Source organism: Mauremys mutica, chromosome 1 (genome assembly GCF_020497125.1).
Source record: "Mauremys mutica isolate MM-2020 ecotype Southern chromosome 1, ASM2049712v1, whole genome shotgun sequence".
Taxonomy (NCBI): domain Eukaryota; kingdom Metazoa; phylum Chordata; order Testudines; family Geoemydidae; genus Mauremys; species Mauremys mutica.
In genome coordinates, this window is record NC_059072.1 from 266,554,683 (window position 1) to 266,574,844 (window position 20,162).

At 40.3% G+C, this 20,162-nt stretch overlaps 2 protein-coding genes across 5 annotated transcripts in view; one reads left to right on the forward strand and one right to left on the reverse strand.

Moving 5' to 3' along the window:
• FARP1 (FERM, ARH/RhoGEF and pleckstrin domain protein 1) overlaps positions 1-20,162 on the reverse strand; it is a 327,115-nt gene that overhangs the window by 306,313 nt on the left and 640 nt on the right. The gene's annotated exons all lie outside the window — the stretch shown is intronic.
• Positions 15,918-20,162, forward strand: part of LOC123358716 — a 33,683-nt gene continuing 29,438 nt past the window's right edge. Inside the window, exon 1 of the mRNA XM_045000999.1 lies at positions 15,918-15,982. Coding sequence (XP_044856934.1) covers positions 15,918-15,982 — 65 coding nt within the window. The remainder of the gene's footprint in view (positions 15,983-20,162) is intronic.

The following is a 20,162-nucleotide window of genomic DNA, read 5'->3' on the forward strand; positions in this document are numbered from 1 at the left end:
AAGCTCCTAAAATGACAGGCAAACTAAGCATCTAGATGTCATGAAAATGGCTTTAAAAAAAATTCATGGAGACATGAACAGATTTATGCAGCCACCTTCTAAGATAACTTTTGTGCCTATTTGCATGGCCTTAGTCACATTATAAATGTGACCCTATTTTGTGCATAGCTAGTCTATTGGATTTTAAAATAATTTTTAATATACCCCATATTATGCTTACAAAAAGTGCCTTTATAGCATGCAAACTTTGCAAGTCCACATTCCTGGATGGTAACCAGCAAGGAGAGACTTTCCCCTCTTATACAGCACTATCTCATAATACTGTTACCCATTTTAGCCCAAGCCTTTAACCAATATTCAGAGCCTTGTAAGTTATCTTAATTTTGAAATCTTTATGACAGTCATGTATTCCTCCTTCGATACAATCCTATTTACAAATCCTAAAACTCAAAGTCCTGTTTCTCTGAACACAGCAGAAATGAAACAGAAGGAAGTTTCTTTGCTGACAATTCCAACCTCTTTCAAGCTAGCACTCTGCATAAAACCCTTTATTGGCTCTCCCTCAGGGCCACGTTACCAGTCCTTTTCTTGACATCTCTTTGGCTTTTCTGCTGCCTTCTGTTTGCTTCTTGCTCATGGACACATATAACAATTAAATAACTAGTTCCTGTGTTTGCTTTCAGTCACCAGGAAAAACACCTGAGCCCAGTGGCTGATCTCCTAATCCAGCCTGTGATTTGGGCAGTGGCTTCTATTGTTTCAGCTATCACTAAACAAAAAAGAGTGATATAACTACTCCCTCATTTAGCCTGAATGGAAGGCTATCACACTCTCCAGCTTCAGTAAAGCTTGTGACTGCCCATAGATCAAAGACATGCTTGCTGAGAATCTCCAACCTCCAGCATAACAGCCACCACCTTCCAGTTCTAGTCATAGTAGAAGAAACTATAGACTTTGTATGCTATTGAATCTGGTTGGTAGAAATTAGTACTAAGTAGCCAAATTTGTGATCTCAAAGCCCTGGTGTTTTCAAGCAACTAAAGACTAAAGTCTCAGTGGTTAAATTTCTCCTAGGTCATTAGTTGTGGTCACGGCGGTCAAAGGGCAGGAACAGGGGGGTTGAATGGGGGCAAGGGTCCCGGGGGGGGGGCGTCAGGAGCAGGGGTTCCAGGGGCAGGCAGGGGACAGGGAGAAGGGGTGGTTGGATGGGGCAAGGGTCTCAGGGGGTCCATCAGGAATGAGAGGAGGGGTTGGATGGGGGTGGTGGGGGGCAGTCAGGGGACAGGGAAGGAGGATGGATGGAGCAGGAGTTCTAGGGGGGCAGGCCATGACTCCCTTGTGGGGTGAGGAGGGAACCAGTTAAGATTTTGGCAGCTCATCACTGGCCAGGGGGGTGGGAGGCCGAGAAGTCGAGTGGGAGGGCAGGTGAGCTAGGGGAGTGTGGGTCTGAGGAGGCGAGCGGGCGGGCATTGGCAAGGGGGGCAGGTGAGCAGGTGGTGGGAGAGGAGGGCTGAGGAGGCAAGCAGGCGGGCAGTGGTGTGGGGGCAGGTGAGCCAGCAGCAGGGGTGGGGGGCTGAGGAGACGAGCTACGAGTCGGTGGCTGACCTGTTCTACTGATCTGGTCTGGCTCCCATCCCCTCTCCAAGGGTTGCAGCTGCCTGCAGGTGCCTGCCTTCCACGCCTTCCTCAGTCACACCTCATTCATTCAACAATTGATTACAAAGTGGGGGGAAGATCTTATTCTACTTCTAGCAAAAAGACATTTTTCTTTTACCTTAATTATACTACCTTAGGGGCCCACTATAATATATTTCCAAGGTTCAATACTGCGGTTTTGGCAGGGCAGCGCTGGGGAAGGAGGGTTTGTTTCTGCAGGTCGGGTGATGCTGGGGGGGGGTTGTGTTTTGGGGGGGGGGGGGGTTCGGTGGCGTGTGGGGGGTGTTGGCCCTCAGCTGTTTTCTTTGGAGTAATATGGCCCTCGCCACTTTTACGAGTTGTGCAGGCCTGATTTAAAGGATGTAAGCACCAAGTAGAGTGTGGAATTTAAAGTGGCATGAAGATGTACAGTATTTTATGAGTGCTTGGATAAAATAAAGGAAAATTAATTTAGGCGCAACATTAGGAATAATTTTTTCACAATGAGAGCTACATTATGGAATAGCTTTTCTAATGGAAGGGATGGCAATTGCATTGTTTAGAGCACTTTAAAGAAGCTCAAAACATAGCCATAATTTTGTAGAGAACACTCCTGTTTCGGCAGAGGGATAGATTAGAACCAGATGACAACCTAATGCCTTTTATATGACCAACTCCAATACTCTCTGGCCCAAGACTCCTACTTCCATCAGTGAGGTTATGGGTATGTAAAGAACATGAATCTGGAAAGAGAACTTCACCCATCATTCAGTGAGCAAAAACATGGGCAGACATAAGGCCATAATTAGGGCTGCAGATTTGTCAATGCATTTTTAATTAGGGAGCAGTCACTTTGCAGATGTTTGACTCTGTCTCTCTTTGGGGTAGACCGAGTATCATTTTGCCGGATTTTGAAAGTGTCATTTTTTTCTTTCAAGGGTACTGTGATTTCCTCATCATTTCCATCAAACCAGTCACATTGAGCCCGTTTCTTCCATCTGAGGATGTCAGTTGCAGTTTTTTGTACTGTGTCTCTGAATTCCACCCATGAGACAGGGTTCTAACCAAGGCTGGTTTCTTGTGCACTTTGTAGCTTGTCTCAATAGGATGCATGGTTTAGGTTAGCAATATCAGGGGACATTGATTCTTTTGGGGCATTTCAGGGGTGTGGGTACAATGTATAGATTCAGTATTGACCTAATCATTCTATGATCTGTTCAACATTCTGCTCGTGGCTCTGGTGATCCTGACATCCCTTATGTCACATTGTCGGACAATAATGTAATCTATTAGATGCCATTGTTTGGCTCGGGTGCATCCATGTAGTTTTATATTTGTCTGCCTGTCTGAAGATGGTATTTGTAATTGAAGGCTATGTTCTGCACACTTGCTTAAGAGTAGGAGAACATTTTCATTCATTTTTCCCATGCCATTTTTACCAGTGACACCTTGCCAGTTGTTTTTATCTTTACCTACCCTTGCATTGAAATCTCCTAGGATGATTAGTTTGTCACTTTGTGGTGTTGACTTGATGAGAGAGTTAAGATCAGAGCAGAACTGTTCCTTAGCATCGTGAGGGCTTATTAAGGTGGGTACATATGCATTGATGATGGTAGCAAATGGCGACTTATTTAGTGGTAACTGGAGTTTCATGAGTCTTTCGTTAATGCCTACTGCAAAGTCTTCAAGACATTGCAAGAGTTTGGTCTTGATGGCAATTCCCACTCCATGGATTCTAGCTTTGTATGTTTTTTTCCCTTCCAAAAGAAGGTGTAACCCCCAGCCGGTTCTGTAATAAAACCCTTGTCTACAATCTAGTTTCACTGAGTGCTGCAATTTCAAACCGGGCTAGCTCTTTTGAAAGGAAAGCTGTTCTTCCTTCAAATTGAGAAGTATCGTCTTTGTCTATCATAGTCCTGATGTTCCAAGTAGCAATCTTTAGTGCTTTTTTAGTTATCTTTGGTTTTCGACCACATTGAGGATGATCCGCCACTGCAATAAACTGGCAGGATTTAATTTGGGCAGGCAATGTTTGAGGCACCTTTTCTAGCCCCTTCCTTTACAAAGGGAGAGCAGTGCAATCCTGAAAAGGGCTTCTCAGTCACCAGAGGTGTTGCTAAGCTTCCCTGCTGCCCTTGGGTCAGGGATGGGGGACCAATGTCCCAGGACACCTGTGTGCAGGCTTGTGGCGATGACTGCCAGTAATCATCTTCATCTGTCACTTTGCCGCTCCCCCATCATCACAGGACTTTTGAAAAGAGATGTGCATGAATGATGTGTGCGTGAGGTTGATTAAAATGGGAGAGTTGTTGCACTGGGACAATCCCATTCTCTCGGCTGCTGAAGCTTAACCTGGTGGCACAAAGGCTGTTACAACTGGAGGCTTCTTTAGCTGCAGTGGATAGCCATGTAGTGTCCCCACATATCTTTTGCCTTCCACAATATGTTGCTGCACTGCTTTTCAAGCTGTTGGACCAATATATGGTCTCTTTCACCTTGGCTACCAGAACACTCTTTGTTTGCTTGTGAGGGCAATCCCCTAAATAACCGTCAGTTTCCACACTTCCAGCTACCCTCATTAATATCTAAACTATTATCCTTTCTGTTAGAGGAACAGAACACATTGCCTCAAATATCTGTGAAAAATAGTCCAGAGGGGCTCCCTTTAATGCAAAAGGGAGTGACAGAAGGAGGCCAGGACACCATCAACTCTTTATTGGAAGACAGGAGACTTATCTGGTAGAATAATTCTTCTGTATGATCAAAAAGTGTTTGGCAATATCCTGAAAGATACTTCCTACAAGGAATACAATACATGATTTGAAGCTGGAATTCTGTAATGTTCACACCAGGATTTTTTAACCACGCAGTACTCCAGAATAAGTGAAAAGAAAAAAGCTTCAACAAAACCAAAAAGATTACTATGCAATATTGAGTTTCCTATCTTCTATCCTTCTAAATTACACACAGGACAAACATACAGCTTGAGCCCTGATGCTCAAACACAACATCTAAATTATATTTTAAAAATGGAATTTAATTTTACAGACATCCAAACCCTTGATATCCCTCCTAGATTTTCAACCCTTCACCACTTTTAGGTATGAGAAAGCTGGAGGATCAAAATGTTAGGTTCTAATAATACTCTTCCTGTGTTAACATTTGTTAAAAATAAACAAACTGACAGCCAACTGCGTGTTTCTAAAATAGCAAAAGCTTTTAGCTATAAAATTACTAAAACCCAACAAAAGGTAAACAAACAAATTGAAGCTGCTTCCATCAAATTAATCTCTTCAATTAAAAAAAAAGTGTTAAAAGTAGGTACTATGGATAAATACTGTAGAAACGTGCCATAGACCGCAATAACATTAGAAAGAAAATGTATGCTGGTTTCCAAATCAATATACATACACAGTAGAACCTCAGAGTTAAACACACCTCGGGAATGGAAGTTGTTCGTGACTCTGAAAAAAACGTTATGGTTATTCTTTCAAAAGTTTACAACTGAAAATTGACTTATTACAGTTTTGAAACTTTACTATGCAGAAGAAAAATGCTGCCCCCCCCTTTTTGGGGGGAAGGGGGTCTCTGCTGCTGCCTGCTTACTTCCAGTTCCAAACGTGGTGTGTGACTGACTGATCAGTTTGTAACACTGGTGTTTGTACCTCTGAGATTCTACTGTACTTCAAGAAAGAAAAACATACTACATGACTAACCAAGTTAGGCAACATCAAATAATTCTAATGACATGAAAACTCGTGAAGGCAGAATGTGTCATATCATCAGAACACCTGATCCCTGTTAATGCCTCTCAAGCTCTGAACCATTTCATGTTTTTTTTATAGTTCTTGGCTCACACTACTTTAGTAAGAAAAATTAAAAATCCTTTTACTCATGTAGATATGGTGATTAATTATATTTTCTGAAGTTTAGGTCTCTTAATAAGAACTGCATTGTTAGATTTCCCTTTGGTCATCAAGCACCATAAAATTAAGAATGTATAATGGCTGCCTCCCAGAACTATAAACAAAAGCACTCACCGTGTGCAGGTAAGCTTTGATTTTTATTGTAAGTAGAACCTTAGCTTATATCACACCCTTCCCACTTCCCAGCCCCCAAAAAACAAAAACTGTCAACTGTGGGGGAGTCAGTCAAAAAATAAACTTCTGCAAATTGTAGGGAGAGGGAGGAAGGGTGAAGAAACACAAATGGATTCCTGTTACTTTAGTTGCAAGATAATTGTATACTGGGTAATCCCCACACAGTTTCAAAATATTCAAAAGGTCAAGATTTCATTTTTGCTTTTCATTTGCAACCGTCAATTCTTATTCCCTAGGGAAAGCTGCATTAAGCTCCCCCATAGCACACATGGTTGATATGTTGATTTAAGGATTATAGCCATTCGGGCACATACAGCCATCAGGCACTATTAATCCAGCCCACAAGGATGAGCTGTGTAATGTCCTCAGTACACCTAAAACAGAAAAACAGCTTAAAGAAATCCAGGTGAAAAAAAAAAAATTAACAAGCAGCCTTCATAGGCTATTTTGCACATTTTAAAACTCCACAGATGCGTCACCAACAAAATAGTTCCACTGAATTAACATTCAAAGGATTCATTTCAAATCCCTTTCATTATGTGACTAATTTAAAAATAGAACTCCTTTCTTCTAATGCATTAGTACACTGATGAACAGAGTTTAGCAGTACTGAAAGCAACAGGCTAAAAAGTGAACTCTTGTGCACACGACCTGTTTTTAAAGAGGAAATATTCTGAATGACCCACAGAGTACTAAGATGTTTCCACCATGAACCCAGAAACTACATATACAATAAAGTATAATCCTCAAAACAATAAGCCCAAACTATTGCTATTCCTCTCTCGAGTCTCCAAGAGCATGAAGAATTTGATTAAACTTCCCCAACATGAAAAGACTAAATAAACACTGTAAATTAAACAAAACTATGCTGATGATCTAGTTACAATTACTTCCAACTGATCTGAGTTATTATTGTGCCCTCTAAGCTTTAAACCTCACAGAAAAAGGGTCATGCTTTACTGGAGGAAAACCAAGAAAGAGTTGTGAAACTTTTCTTAAACTCATTCAAAAGTGACCAAACTAGCTTTTCTTTCTGACAGGTTCTTATTAAGTTTAGCTCTGAAGTCTACTTCAGAAACACAGCTACTCTAGGATTTGTCTGCAACAAATGTGTTTGCCCTTAGTGTGTTTTAACTAATGATCAAATTACATCTAATTATAAATAACTACATCATGTTTTCTCTCATGCGCAAACAAGAGACATGGGGGGGCGGGGAGACGAATTTGAGAGTTTTTTCTAGTTAGTATCATATAACCAAACTCTTGGGCGTTTCATGTCCTGTAACTAGGGCTGTCGATTAATCACAGTTAACTCATGCGATTAACTCAAAAATTAATTGCAGTTTTGATCGCACTGTTAAACAGAATTCCAATTGAAATGTATTAAATATTTTTGGATGTTCTTCTACATTTTCAAATATATTGATTTTAATTACAACACAGAATACAAAGTATACACTGCTCGCTTTATATTATTTATTACAAATATTTACACTGTAAAAGTGATAAAAGAAACAGTATTTTTCAACTCACATCATACAAGTACTGAAGTGCAATCTCTTTATTGCAAAAGTGCAACTTACAAATGTAGGTGTTCTTTTTAAAAACAACACAGTGTAAAACTTTAGATCCTACAAGTCCACTCAGTCTTACTTCTTGTTCAGCCAAGGGCTAAGACAAACAAGTTTGTTTATATTTATGGGAGATAATGCTGCCCGCTTCTTATTTACAATGTCACCAGAGAGTGAGAATAGGCATTCACATGGGACTTTTGTAGCCAGCATTGCAAGGTATTTACATGCCAGATATGCTAAACATTTGTATGCCTCTTCGCGCCTCTGCCACCATTCCAGAGGACATGCTTCCATGCTGATGATGCTCGCTAAAAAAATAATGCTTTAACTAAATTTGTGACTGAACTCCTTGGGGGACAACTGCACATCTCCTGCTCTGTGTTTTACCCGCATTCTGCCATATATAGCAGTTGTTATAGCAGTCTTGGATCATGACCCAGCACATGTTCATTTTAAGAACACTTTCACTGCATATTTGAAAAAACGCAAAGAAGGTACCGATGTGAGATTTTGAAGGATAGATACAGCACTCAATCCAAGGTTTAAGAATCTGAAGTGCCTTCCAAAAATCTGAGGGGGACAAAGTGTGGAGAATGCTTTCAGATGTCTTAAAAGAGCAACATTCTGATGTCGAAACTACAGAACCCAAACCATCAAAAAAGAAAATCAACCTTCTGCTGGTGGCATCTGACTCAGATGATGAAAATGCATTGGTCAGTACTGTTCTGAATTGTTATCGAGCAGAACCTGTCATCAGCATGGATGTATGTCCTCTGGAATGGTGGTTGAAGCATGAAGGGACATATGAATCTTTAGCGCATCTGGCACGTAAATATCTTGCAATGCCGGCTACAACAGTGCCATACGAATGCTAGTTGTCACTTTCAGGTGACGTTGTAAACAAGAAGCAGGCAGCATTATCTCCTGCAAATGTAAACAAACTTATTTGTCTGAGCGATTGGCTGAACAAGAAGTAGGACTGAGTGGACTTGTAGGCTCTAAAGTTTGATATTGTTTTATTTTTGAATGCAGGCTTTTTGTACATAATTCTACATTTGTAAGTTCAACTTTTATGATAAAGATTGCACTACAGTACATGTAACGGGGGAACTGAAAAATACTATTTATTTTGGTTTTTTACAGTGAAATATTTATAATCAAAAATATAAATTGAGCACTATATATTTTGTATTCTGTATTGTAATTAAAATCAATATTTGAAAATGTAGAAAACATCCAAAAATATTTAAATAAATAGTATTCTATTATTGTTTAACAGCGTGATTAATCGCCATTAATTTTTTAATTGCTTGACAGCCCTACCTGTAACCAGGGCTTTGGAGCGGAGCCCAGAGCTGGACCAGTAGGTTTTTGCCCAGAGCTGGAGCGTAGCAATTCAAAAATTTGACTGCTCCAAATTCCTGCCTGTAACAATTTCCAAGTAGAGCCAAATAATCATTTAATTGCATGGGACAGCACAAGAAAGCAAGTATTCAAAAATAAACTAGTATACACATGTCACAGTTCATGTGACAACTGCACCTGTATTTCCCCTCTATAGTTCCCCCTCAAGGGTACCCACTTCAGCTCCCAGCTCTCCAGCCATCACCTCTCTTGGGCACAGATGTGTGTCTCTCCCTCCTTACCAGGGTATTTCCAGGCTGCATAGCTGCTGCCTATACTGTGAATTCCCCAGCAAAGTCATAGTGCCTAAGCAGGCCTGCTTCACTTTTCCCCTTTGAGACAGTAAACAATGAAATTGCCACATTTAAAGTTACCAGCCAGCTTTTTCTCAGAAAGCACATTGAATCTTAAGGTAAAAGCATTACAGAGCAAATATATTTAGAACAATCAATGAAGCTACACACATGCTAATAAGTTTACCAGAGATTAACCCCAACAAGGGCTCTGGCCAGGGAGCAGTCCTTCAAACCCCACCCCAGGAGTTTTCCTTTGATTACCAGTTCATCACTCCTTAGGCTCAGAGCAAGAACACGCATAAATCTGAGAGTCCCTTCTTTATACAGTATGTTTTTTTAAACCTGCCCTCGGCAGAAAAAAGGTGTCTCTGTCAGGGCAAAGCTTCAAAAGGCTGAATTCTTGCATAACCGGTGTAGACACACATGCATACCCCTGTTCCTAGAGATCTCTTGGGAAATCAATTTAACTTTAAAAGTTCATTCTCATCTCAGCCCACTATCTTAAATAGTCCTTTGAAACCCACAACACTTCCCAAGGTTTATATTAGTCAACTCTCCTAGACAAGTTACATACAATCCCACAATAACCCATAAACATTTGCATTTTAATACAATAAGCTCTTAAAATACTTAAACTTAATTCACTAAGGTTTGTCCAGGATATTGCAGGAAAGTTGCCATACAGGTCACAACATTTACTTTAATTCAAGTATACTTGGTCCTGCCTCAGTGCAGGGGGCTGGATTAGATGACCTATCAAAGTCTCTTCCAGTCCCATATTTCTATATTCTACTAAGGGGGAAAAAAAAGTAGAAACTCTTAATCCCCTCCTGGAATTTTCCTGTAGGAAAATTCAGGGAGTCCTTATAGATTTTCAAGTATCCTCTGAGTGTCTTTTTATTATACTAACTCTAATTAATTCTTCAGGTATTAATTACAATAAGCTAAATCTAATTTTACTTGTAAAGGACAGAATTATTCTTTTGACTTTTTTCCCCTCCTACTTCTCCAATTCACCATCATTAGCGGTGGCAAATCACACTTCCCTCACTAAGCAGGAATTGTATTCAGATCATGTATTTTAAAATTTACTGTCTCCTTCATTTGTACTGTGAGCCTGGCACATAGTTGTTTGGGATTGGGAGGATTTAAAACAAAAAACACACTAGATTCCCTAAAAGATTCCTTAAATATGTTTATTAGTTTTCTATCCAGAATTTTCTTTTTCATGGCCCACATCTAAAGCTGTAATTCTGATTTCTAAGGGCTAACAGTATTGAAGTGTATGGAACTTTTTTTTTTTTAAAATAAAAAGAGAGAGCTGTAGAGAAGAATAACGTGTGTTGTTTCTAAGGGGGTTTTCTCAGCTATATGAATTTCTTGTGATAGCTCTGAATATCCTCCAAGTTTACTTGAAAGACAGGAATTGTCATACACTAAGACTAAGAACATCCTAGCAGACAAGACAAATTCTTGCAGATATCGTCCCTAGCCTAGAGATCAAGAGGTGTGCAGCTCTCCCAGCTATTTTTTATATGACAGTAGAATGAAAATGTAGTCCTAATATTTTCTTCTGTTAATTGTTTGTTCAATCATCTCACCCATTTCTTTGCCCACTTGAATTACTCTTCTTTTATTTTTTCCCATTTGGTCACTATTCTAGTCTCCCGACATTAAATTGTTTAGGGATTACTTTAAAGAGAGGTGTAGTCCCAAATAGCTCACTTTTTACAGCAGAAGAAAGGACAATTCTAGAATGTATGGACTGATACAGCTCACTGCAGGCAACAGGAAACTTTCCACTGACGGCAAAGGGCGCTGAATCAAGCCCTGTGTGTTTAAGAGCAATGCTGTGTTTGGTTTCAAGTCCTTTGCACGAATGGGTGATGGCTGCTCTCTTGGCTGACACATTGGGGTTTGAATCAGGGCCCTCCAGAGATAAAAGCATGAACTATATTATATTTCCCCTGTCAGCACATAAGGGGACCCATAACATGCACTTACCAGGGATTACACATGTCCAAATTCTCCTTTTTTGCTCTAAACTGAAGGAACAAGACAAAGTATCTTTGCCTCACTTGCAGAATAAGAGGGGGTGTGATTCTGACCTCTTTTTCATACCCACACCCCTCCCATATGATTCTGGTAAACTATTTATATCCACTGTTTGAAATGCACAGGTAGTCCATACCTTAGCAAACAATTAGGTAAGGTGTAACCTCACTCTACTCCATCATATATTTTCCTTGCATTCACAGAGATTGGAATAGCTTTATTTTATTTGTTTTTCCAAGTGGAAAACCACCATCAAGTATCAGCTGCTAGTTGTTCCTCCAAAACCAGTTTGACCCCTGATGGCTCACTGCAGGTAGAAACATGCCTGGGTCTTTTGCCTTAGCATATATTCATGCACTCCAAATTAAAGCAGGAATTACATACAATGCATTGTCTTTTCTTAGTTTGGCTTCTGTCATTGGCCTTGTTTCCAGTAAGGAAATTAGTACAGGTGTAGTTACATCACTGCATTTAACCCTGTAATGGCACTGGGTGCAAAATTCCTTAATGTCAACAAGGCCTTTGGTAGGGCTTCCTCTTGTGGCAAGCCTTTGTTAGTATTGGGCTCAGTTTCTTCTTAGAAAGAAAAATTAAATCATTTGGAAGTGAAATCTTACGGCCCCAAGCCTTTCCTGAATAACCACATTACCACCTCTCACGTTTTGATCAAATAGATTCCTTTTAGGTATTGTTCAGCTGGTGACTTATTTCTCAATTCAAATGCATTAATAAATGCAGAAAAGCGAGTAGTGCTCTCTTGCAATGCCTTTCTTCCTTTTTTTTTTTTTTTTTAATAGCAGAATCACTTGACTATTCTCTTTCATTAGGCTAGCAGCCCACCTGCTTTGTCCCTTTGTTCTTAAAGCTGCTATTGAGGCATTTTCACGATATTCTCTGCTTGGTTCAAGAAATAGGATATTTAATGCTCCCCTTCCATTATTTAGCAGATAAACATTTTTCAGATCCTCCCTTTTATGTTCAGTTTTCCAGTATTACTTATCTTTCATAGCATTCAAAATTATACTAGACATTTCACAAAGAACATGAAGATGTCCCCAGCCCTAAAACATTTACAATAAATATTGTATACAACACACAAGTGAACACCATTAAACTGTAGAGACACTGGAATGCAGGAAGATTAAAGTTATAGCAACACAATCATATAGTTAGCTCTGCTATGTATATATTCCAGTGATTATGTTAATATGTATTATTTATATATTAAAGAAATATTATTGATTCCCTTATTGTAGGCATCACAAGACATTAATTTTCAAGCCACAAAATTACAAAGTTATATATACTATTTTCAAGCTTCAAACTAAGACCAAAGAACTACTACTAAGGCCCTGCATCATGGAGCATTACCAGCACTCCTAGCTATCTTCGAGACACCACTGACTTCCTGAGGAAACTACAATCCATTGGTGATCTTCCAGAAGACACCATCCTGGCCACTATGGATGTAGACGCCCTCTACACCAATGTTCATAGCAAATCTGATGGCTGAACTTTGTGATTTTGGTCTTCATCCACAACAATGTATACCATCAAGTCAGCGGCACTGCTATGGGTACCCACATGGCCCCACAGTATGCCAACATTTTTATGGCTGACTTAGAACAACGCTTCCTCAGCTCTTGTCCCCTAACGCTCCTACTCTACTTGCGCTACATTGATGACATCTTCATCAATTGGACCCATGGAAAAGAAGCCCTTGAGGAATTCCACCATGATTTCAACAATTTCCATCCCACCATCAACCTCAGCCTGGACCAGCCCACACAAGAGATCCACTTCCTGGACACTACAGTGCTAATAAGCAATGGTCACATAACCACCACCTTATACCGGAAACCTACCGACTGCTGTACTTACCTACATGCCTCCAGCTTTCACCCAGACCACATCACACGATCCATTGTCTATAGCCAAGCTCTAAGATACAACCGCATTTGCTCCAATCCCTCGGAGAGAGACAAACAGCTACAAGATTGCTATCAAGCGTTCTTAAAACTACAATACCCACTTCCTGAAGTGAAGAAACAGATTGACAGAGCCAGAATACCCAGAAGTCACCTACTCCAGGACAGGCCCAACAAAGAAAGTAACAGAATACCACTAGCCGTCACCTTCAGCCCCCAACTAAAACCTCTCCAGCAAATCATCAAGGATCTACAAGCTATTCTGAAGCACGATCCCTCACTCTCACAGATCCTGGGAGACAGGCCAGTCCTCACAAACAGCCCCCCCAACCTGAAGCAAATACTCAACAGCAACCACACACCACACAACAAAAACACTATCCTTGCAACAAAGCCCACTGCCAACTCTGTCCACATATTCACAGAGACACCATCACAGGACCTAATCACATCAGCCACACCATCAGAGGCTCATTCACCTGCACATCTACCAATGTGATATATGCCATCATGTGCCAGCAATGCCCCTCTGCCATGTACATTGGCCAAATCGGACAGTCTCTACGCAAAAGAATAAATGGACACAAATCAGACTTCAAGAATTATAACATTTAAAAACCAGTCGGAGAACTATTCAACCTCCCTGGTCACTCAATTTACAGACCTAAAAGTCGCAATACTCCAACAAAAAAAACTTCAAAAACAGACTCCAACGAGAAACTGCTGAATTGGAATTAATTTGCAAACTGGACACCATTAAATTAGGCTTGAATGAAGACTAGAAGTGGATGGGTCATGACACAAAGTAAAGCTATTGCCCCATGCTAATTTTTAACCCTACTGTTACTCACACCTTCTTGTCAACTGTTGAAAATGGTCCATCCTAGTTATCACTACAAAAGTTTTTTTTCCTCCTACTGATAATAGCCCACCTTAATTGATTAGTCTTGTTATAGCTGGTATGACAACACCCATTTTTTCCCCATGTTCTCTGAGTATATACATCTTCCTACTGTATTTTCCACTGCATGCATCTGATGAAGTGGGTTTTAGACCACAAAAGCTTATGTCCACATAAATTTGTTAGTCTCTAAGGTGCCACAAGTTCTTGTTCTTTTTGCTGATACAGACTAACTCAGCTACCACTCTGAAACCTCTAGAGCCTGCTGGTTTCACTGGAGCTCCAAACACAACCATCTGTACACCAAAATGCTACACTTTGCAAGTTTGGGGTCTATGCTTGCAATTGCCAAACCCCACTACCCAACAATTAGTTAAGAAGTCACTGCACAAACTGGTATAAGGCAACTATATGAGAGAGAGGGGATAAGAAACTATGAAGAACCATCTAAAACCAGAGCTTTTCAGTTTTTTCTCCTTCTTGACAACATCAACAAACTTTTTTTGGGGGGGGCGGGGGAGGTCAAATTGGAGCCTAGGTGTCATATTTTCCTTTTGTTTAAAAGGAAAGTGTAAAGGAAACCAGTGCATTATGGAAAATTCTGTTCAATATTCTTATCACTCTTATTTCTTACACTGTTTACGATTTAGACTCTCCACAGAATGGAATAAGGTAAATCATTAGCAGATGGCATTTTCCATTAATTTAATTTTACACTGAAACCCTGACATACCAACTCATGCTATTATTTATTTGTTTTCCATATAATGTTTTGGGATTAATTAAGTTAACTATCAGCACGCTATCTTTTGCTTTTCTGTTTTAAAATGTATTAAACAATATTTTTTCACTTATACTTTGTGCAAAACAAACAGGGTACACTTACATAATTCAGGATGTATACTCCTAAAGGCCATAGAATCACAGAACTGGAAGAGACCTTGAGAGGTTATCTAGTCCAGTCCCCTGCACTCAAGGCAGGACTAAGTATTATCTAGACAATCCCTGACAGGTGTTTGTCCAACCTGCTCTTAAAAATCCCCAATGATGGAGATTCCACAACCTCCCTAGGCAATTTATTCCAGTGCTGAACCGCTCTGACAGTTAGGAAGTTTTTCCTAATGTCCAACCTAAACCGCCTTTCCTGCAATTTAAGCCCATTGCTTCTTGTCCTATCCTCAGAGGTTAAGAAAAACAATTTTTCTCCCTCCTCCTTGTAACAACCTTTTACGTATTTGAAAACTATGTCCCCTCTCAGTCTGCTCTTCTCCAGACTAACCAAACCCATTTTTTTCAATCTTCCCTCACAGGTTATGTTTTCTAGACCTTTAATCATTTTTGTTGCTCTTCTCTGGACATTCTCCAATTTGTCCACATCTTCCTTGAAATGTGGCGCCCAGAACTGGACAATATTCCAGTTGAGGCCTAATCAGCGCAGAGTAAAGCGGATTTATTACTTCTCGTGTCTTACTTACAATAATCCTGCTAATACATCCCAGAATGATGTTTGCTTTTTTTTTTTTTTTTGCAACAGCGTTACACTGTTGACTCATATTTAGCTTGTGATCCACTATGACCCCCAGATCCCTTTCCGCACTACTCCTTCCTAGTCAGTCATTGCCCATTTTGTATGTGTGTAACTGAGTGTTCCTTCCTAAGTGGAGTACTTTGCATTTGTCCTTATTGAATTTCATCCTATTTACTTCAGACCATTTCTCCAGTTTGTCCAGATCATTTTGGATTTTAATCCTATCCTCCAAAGCACCTGCAACCCCTCCCAGCTTGGTATCGTCCACAAACTTTATAAGTGTACTCTGTATGCCATTATCTAAATCATTGATGAAGATATTGAACAGAACCAGACCCAGAACTGATCCGTGCGGGACCCCACTCATTAGGCCCTTCCAGCATGACTGTGAACCACTGATAACTACTCTCTGGGAACTATTTTCCAACCAATTATGCACCCACCGTATAGTAGTTCCATCTAGGTTGTACTTCCCTAGTTTGTTTATGAGACGGTCATGCGACACAGCCATGACTATGTCTTCCCCTGTTCGTACATCACAGAGTACACAGACTGGGTTTTGTAAATCATGGTATCATTTCTAGCATTTGTAGATTGTGAATAATATCTCAAATTAAAACAGTCTGAATGCCAACAAGGCTTATTAGTTAATGACGAGGCTCAAATGACAAATCTGCTGCAAGATTTCTATAGTAATACCTTGTGACTGAAAAAGCGTTATTGGGAGTCTATCACAAGCTATCTGTTCATTCTGAAAAAGCTCACCACGGATTGTGCAACATTTCCTTTTGACTTCTACGGATCTGAGTTACTACAGAGAATTCTTTCTTGGGTGTCTGGCTGGTGAGTCTTGCCCGCATGCTCAGGGTTTAGCTGATCGCCATATTTCAGGTCAGGAAGGAATTTTCCTCCAGGGCAGATTGGTAGAGGCCCTGGAGGTTTTTTGCCTTCCTCTGCAGCGTGGGGCACGAGCCGCTTGCTGGAGGATTCTCTGCACCTTGAGGTCCTTAAACCACAATTTGAGAACTTCAATAACTAAGACATAGGTTAGGGGTTTGTTACAGGAGTGGGTGGGTGGGTGAGTGAGAGTCTGCGGCCTGCATTGTGCAGGAGGTCAGACTAGATGACCATAATGGTCCCTTCTGACCTTAAAGTCTATAAGCCAGTGAGAGCAAGAGCCTGAAAGGGCAATTTAAAAAATAAAACAAGACAAGACATTAGAAACATGGGCATATCCTTTGCTCTTAGTACTTTCATTATGGTAATTTCAGTGCTCCACAATCTGCACACATTTATTCTGGCCTCAAAGCAAAGTCAACAGAATATATGGATGAAAAATGAGAATGAACTCATCATTAAAGTTTCTACCCATTTTTGTATAGTTATACTAAATCATTTCACTCGCAACTATTCCTCAAGACCAGTGATATAATAAATCAGAAAATACAAACTGTGCAAAAATCTATCCAAAATATACATTTGTTTTAGATTTCAAAACTCAAGGGTTTTGTTGGTTCATTCCATTCTATATATCATAGTTATCTATAGACAACACTGATTTCATTTTATAGAATTCACAGACACTCGTTTTCACAAGTTTGAGCAACCACAACTCCAAATGAAGTCAATAAAAGCAGAGGCGGCACCTCTGAAAAATCAGGCCCTTTAACTTTACCTAGGACCACATTTTAGTTAGCTATTACACAAGACAGATGTTTTTCTCTTCCCAAAGCCCATTTTTCAGTCTAAAAAAAACAAAAACACTTTTCATTTCTGGTTTCAAACAATGCTTAGTTTTAAACTCTACTTCCTAAATTCCCTAAACAAGCATATCATGTTTTCATTTTCATAACCTTTAATCATAGGTGCTGGAATTAGGGGTGCAGCAACACCCCATGGTTTGAAGTGGTTTCCACTATATACAGGGCTTACAGTTTTGTTCAATTGCTTTCAGCAACCCCACTATAAAAGTTGTTCCAGCACCTATGCCTTTAATCAGCATGACTTTATTACAGCAAAGGTCAAAATTCCCATATGCAACAGACCCCTGCCCCATACACATTAGATGAAGAGGTTGACCTAACTGACTAATTCGTCTGCATTTCCGTGGGCCAAACTTAATGACATTTTGCACAAACTTAAAGCTGACTGAGCCTGGTGACCTTTATAAGCACCGGTAATTAGTCCTTCAATGGCTTCTTCACCACCAGCAAAGTGAACTTCTCCTTCGGCTCAACCTTAATTCAATAGTCCATTCACAAACTTTAAATGTCAGAATCTGGTAAACACCTACAACCCCTGAAAACTATAAACCTTGCCCTTTCAGTGAACTAAATCTACCATATTATCAAGATTTATTTCTGACCTTAAAATTTGTGTTTGGGTAATGCCAGGCCCAAGATAATATAGAATTGCTAACTGTCTTGATTTCTAAAATGAAAGCATGATTTTATTTGTAAAGTAAAATGAATCTGACCTAACATCAGGGTTGGGGGGGAATTTTAGGATGGTACACTAAAACCGTCTTATTAATATCTTTGTAAACCTACTATTCCATTAAGGAAAAAATCTTGTTCACCGTCATCTCTAATTGGTATACTATTCTTTGAACATTTAAACTGACATAAGAGCTTGGTTACTAGTAGCTTGTTTTAAAAATTTATGTTATTCATTGTGTAACCTTTATCTCAACTTCAAAAGGGACATTTTCAACTTGAAATTAAGTCATTTAAAAATAGTTAGTTTCTAGTACTACTCCTCATTCCCCTACCAATTTTTGTGATTTTAAAGTCACAAACTCTTGTTGTTTATGTGAGTCACTATCTTTCCATTATAATAATACTCGGTGTTACTTGTAAAAATACTAGATAGTAAAAATCTCTTACTTCTATCAAAAGAATTAAACTTAAGTATGAAAGACAGGAGCTAAAAAGATATTTGGACAGAGTGCTGAAACTTTCAGATAGAGTCTATTTCTCCTAGGACATTAATCATGTACTTTTAACATGTTCTTTAATAACTTCCACTGAACCTTTTGCTACTTATCAACAGAACCTTTTTAAAAAAGGCTATTTTCCACATCCCATCATGCAATTCTACTATCTGATCCTGCAGTAAAGGAATAATTGAGAATTTAATTCACAAACACAAGGCAAAAATAGGTAAACTATGTCTTGTTCAGAACAAGAGAAGAGATTGCTACTTGGTAAGGGGGCAGAATAAAGTGGGGTCACCTAACAGCCTGGTCCCCAGATAACCTCATTTCAAGATGTGTGTCAGTCCACAGAAACCACAAACCCCAACATGCAATGTTCTACTTTGGTCAGCACAAAGTACTAACCTGCTTCACTTTAGTTCAGTCTGGGGAGGACTTCAAGATTCTGGCATATGGCCACTATAGAACCACAGCTGAGCAGATCTTATATATCTGACCAATTATAAAATAAAGTATCCTCCACACCTCAGCTGGATACTGAAATGTGAAGAAAGCTTCATTAGAACAGACAGCAGATTTATTAAAACAGATTTTTGAGGGTTTTTTTTTAAATGTACTCTAAGAATTTTATTTTGGTTGGATTAACTCCAATAGCAACTGCCTCCTGTAAAAATAAATTGGAAGGAATACAAGGAGAAACACTCTGCATATCTAGGAGATAAAAATAATAATATAACAGCTGAGTGATACCCTTCCCTAAGCAGTTATCTTTTCATCCCCCCAGGGACTAATCTACTTGAAGGCAGGTTTGTAAAGAGACCATAATTGAAAAACACTAAACATTCCATTTATTTTACTTCAGCAATAAAACAGCCAAGTACTACATTGCTCCTAGAAGTTTGTTGTTTTTCAACAACAATCATAAAGATGAAACCCTATTGCCCACAAATTACAGTTTGAAGAACCCCAATTTTTCACTAACATAAGAAACTAAACGCTGCTCATATGGAAATGAGCTCCTTTTACTTAAGCATTCCTTGGACAGTTAACGCACTATTAACATTGTTCAGAACCAGTGCAGAAAAATAAACTTCATCTCTAATTTTGAAACTGGAGGAAGTTCTGGCTATAAATTATTCCAGAACTAGTGGGAAAGGAGGCCACTAAAGTCACCACACATGGTATTCTTATCTGCAGGTGACCATTTTGCTTTTTACCGTATATGAGATTTATCCGCACTCCTGTTATCTGTTTGCTCAAGAAGACATATGAGAGCGGAGACCCGGAGGGTTAAAGCACTACACTAGATACTGGGTGAATGTCAAGCCTGCTTTAACACACACACGCTTCCCAGTCCCAGGCATGGCCATGAATGGTGCCACTCGGGCTGGATGTGCAGATGTGACGCCGATCACACCGAGGATTTGGGAAGGGGGTGGGAAGGCCTTTCAATAAAGACACCAAAGCGCCTTGCTCCCCGAGGGAACCTCCCTACCCGGGTCGCGCTGCTCCCGGAGCGGGGCTCTGGACGCGCCCCTCTCCCGGTCAATTGTCTACGCGAGAGCGGCTCTGCCCCCGTCGGTCAGACCCCCAGGGAGCGCCCCCCGCTCAGCCCGACCCCCGAACAGATCCCGCCAGGCTGGCAGCAGCTCCGCGCCCGCTCCGGGACAAGGGGGAGAGGGCGGGGACCCCAAAGGGCCCCCGCATCCCGGGGCTGCAACCACGGGGGCTCGCACCCACGCACAGCCCCGGGCAGCAGCAGCCCCCTCAGCCCACGAGCAACTTCCCGCGCAACGGGGAGCAACC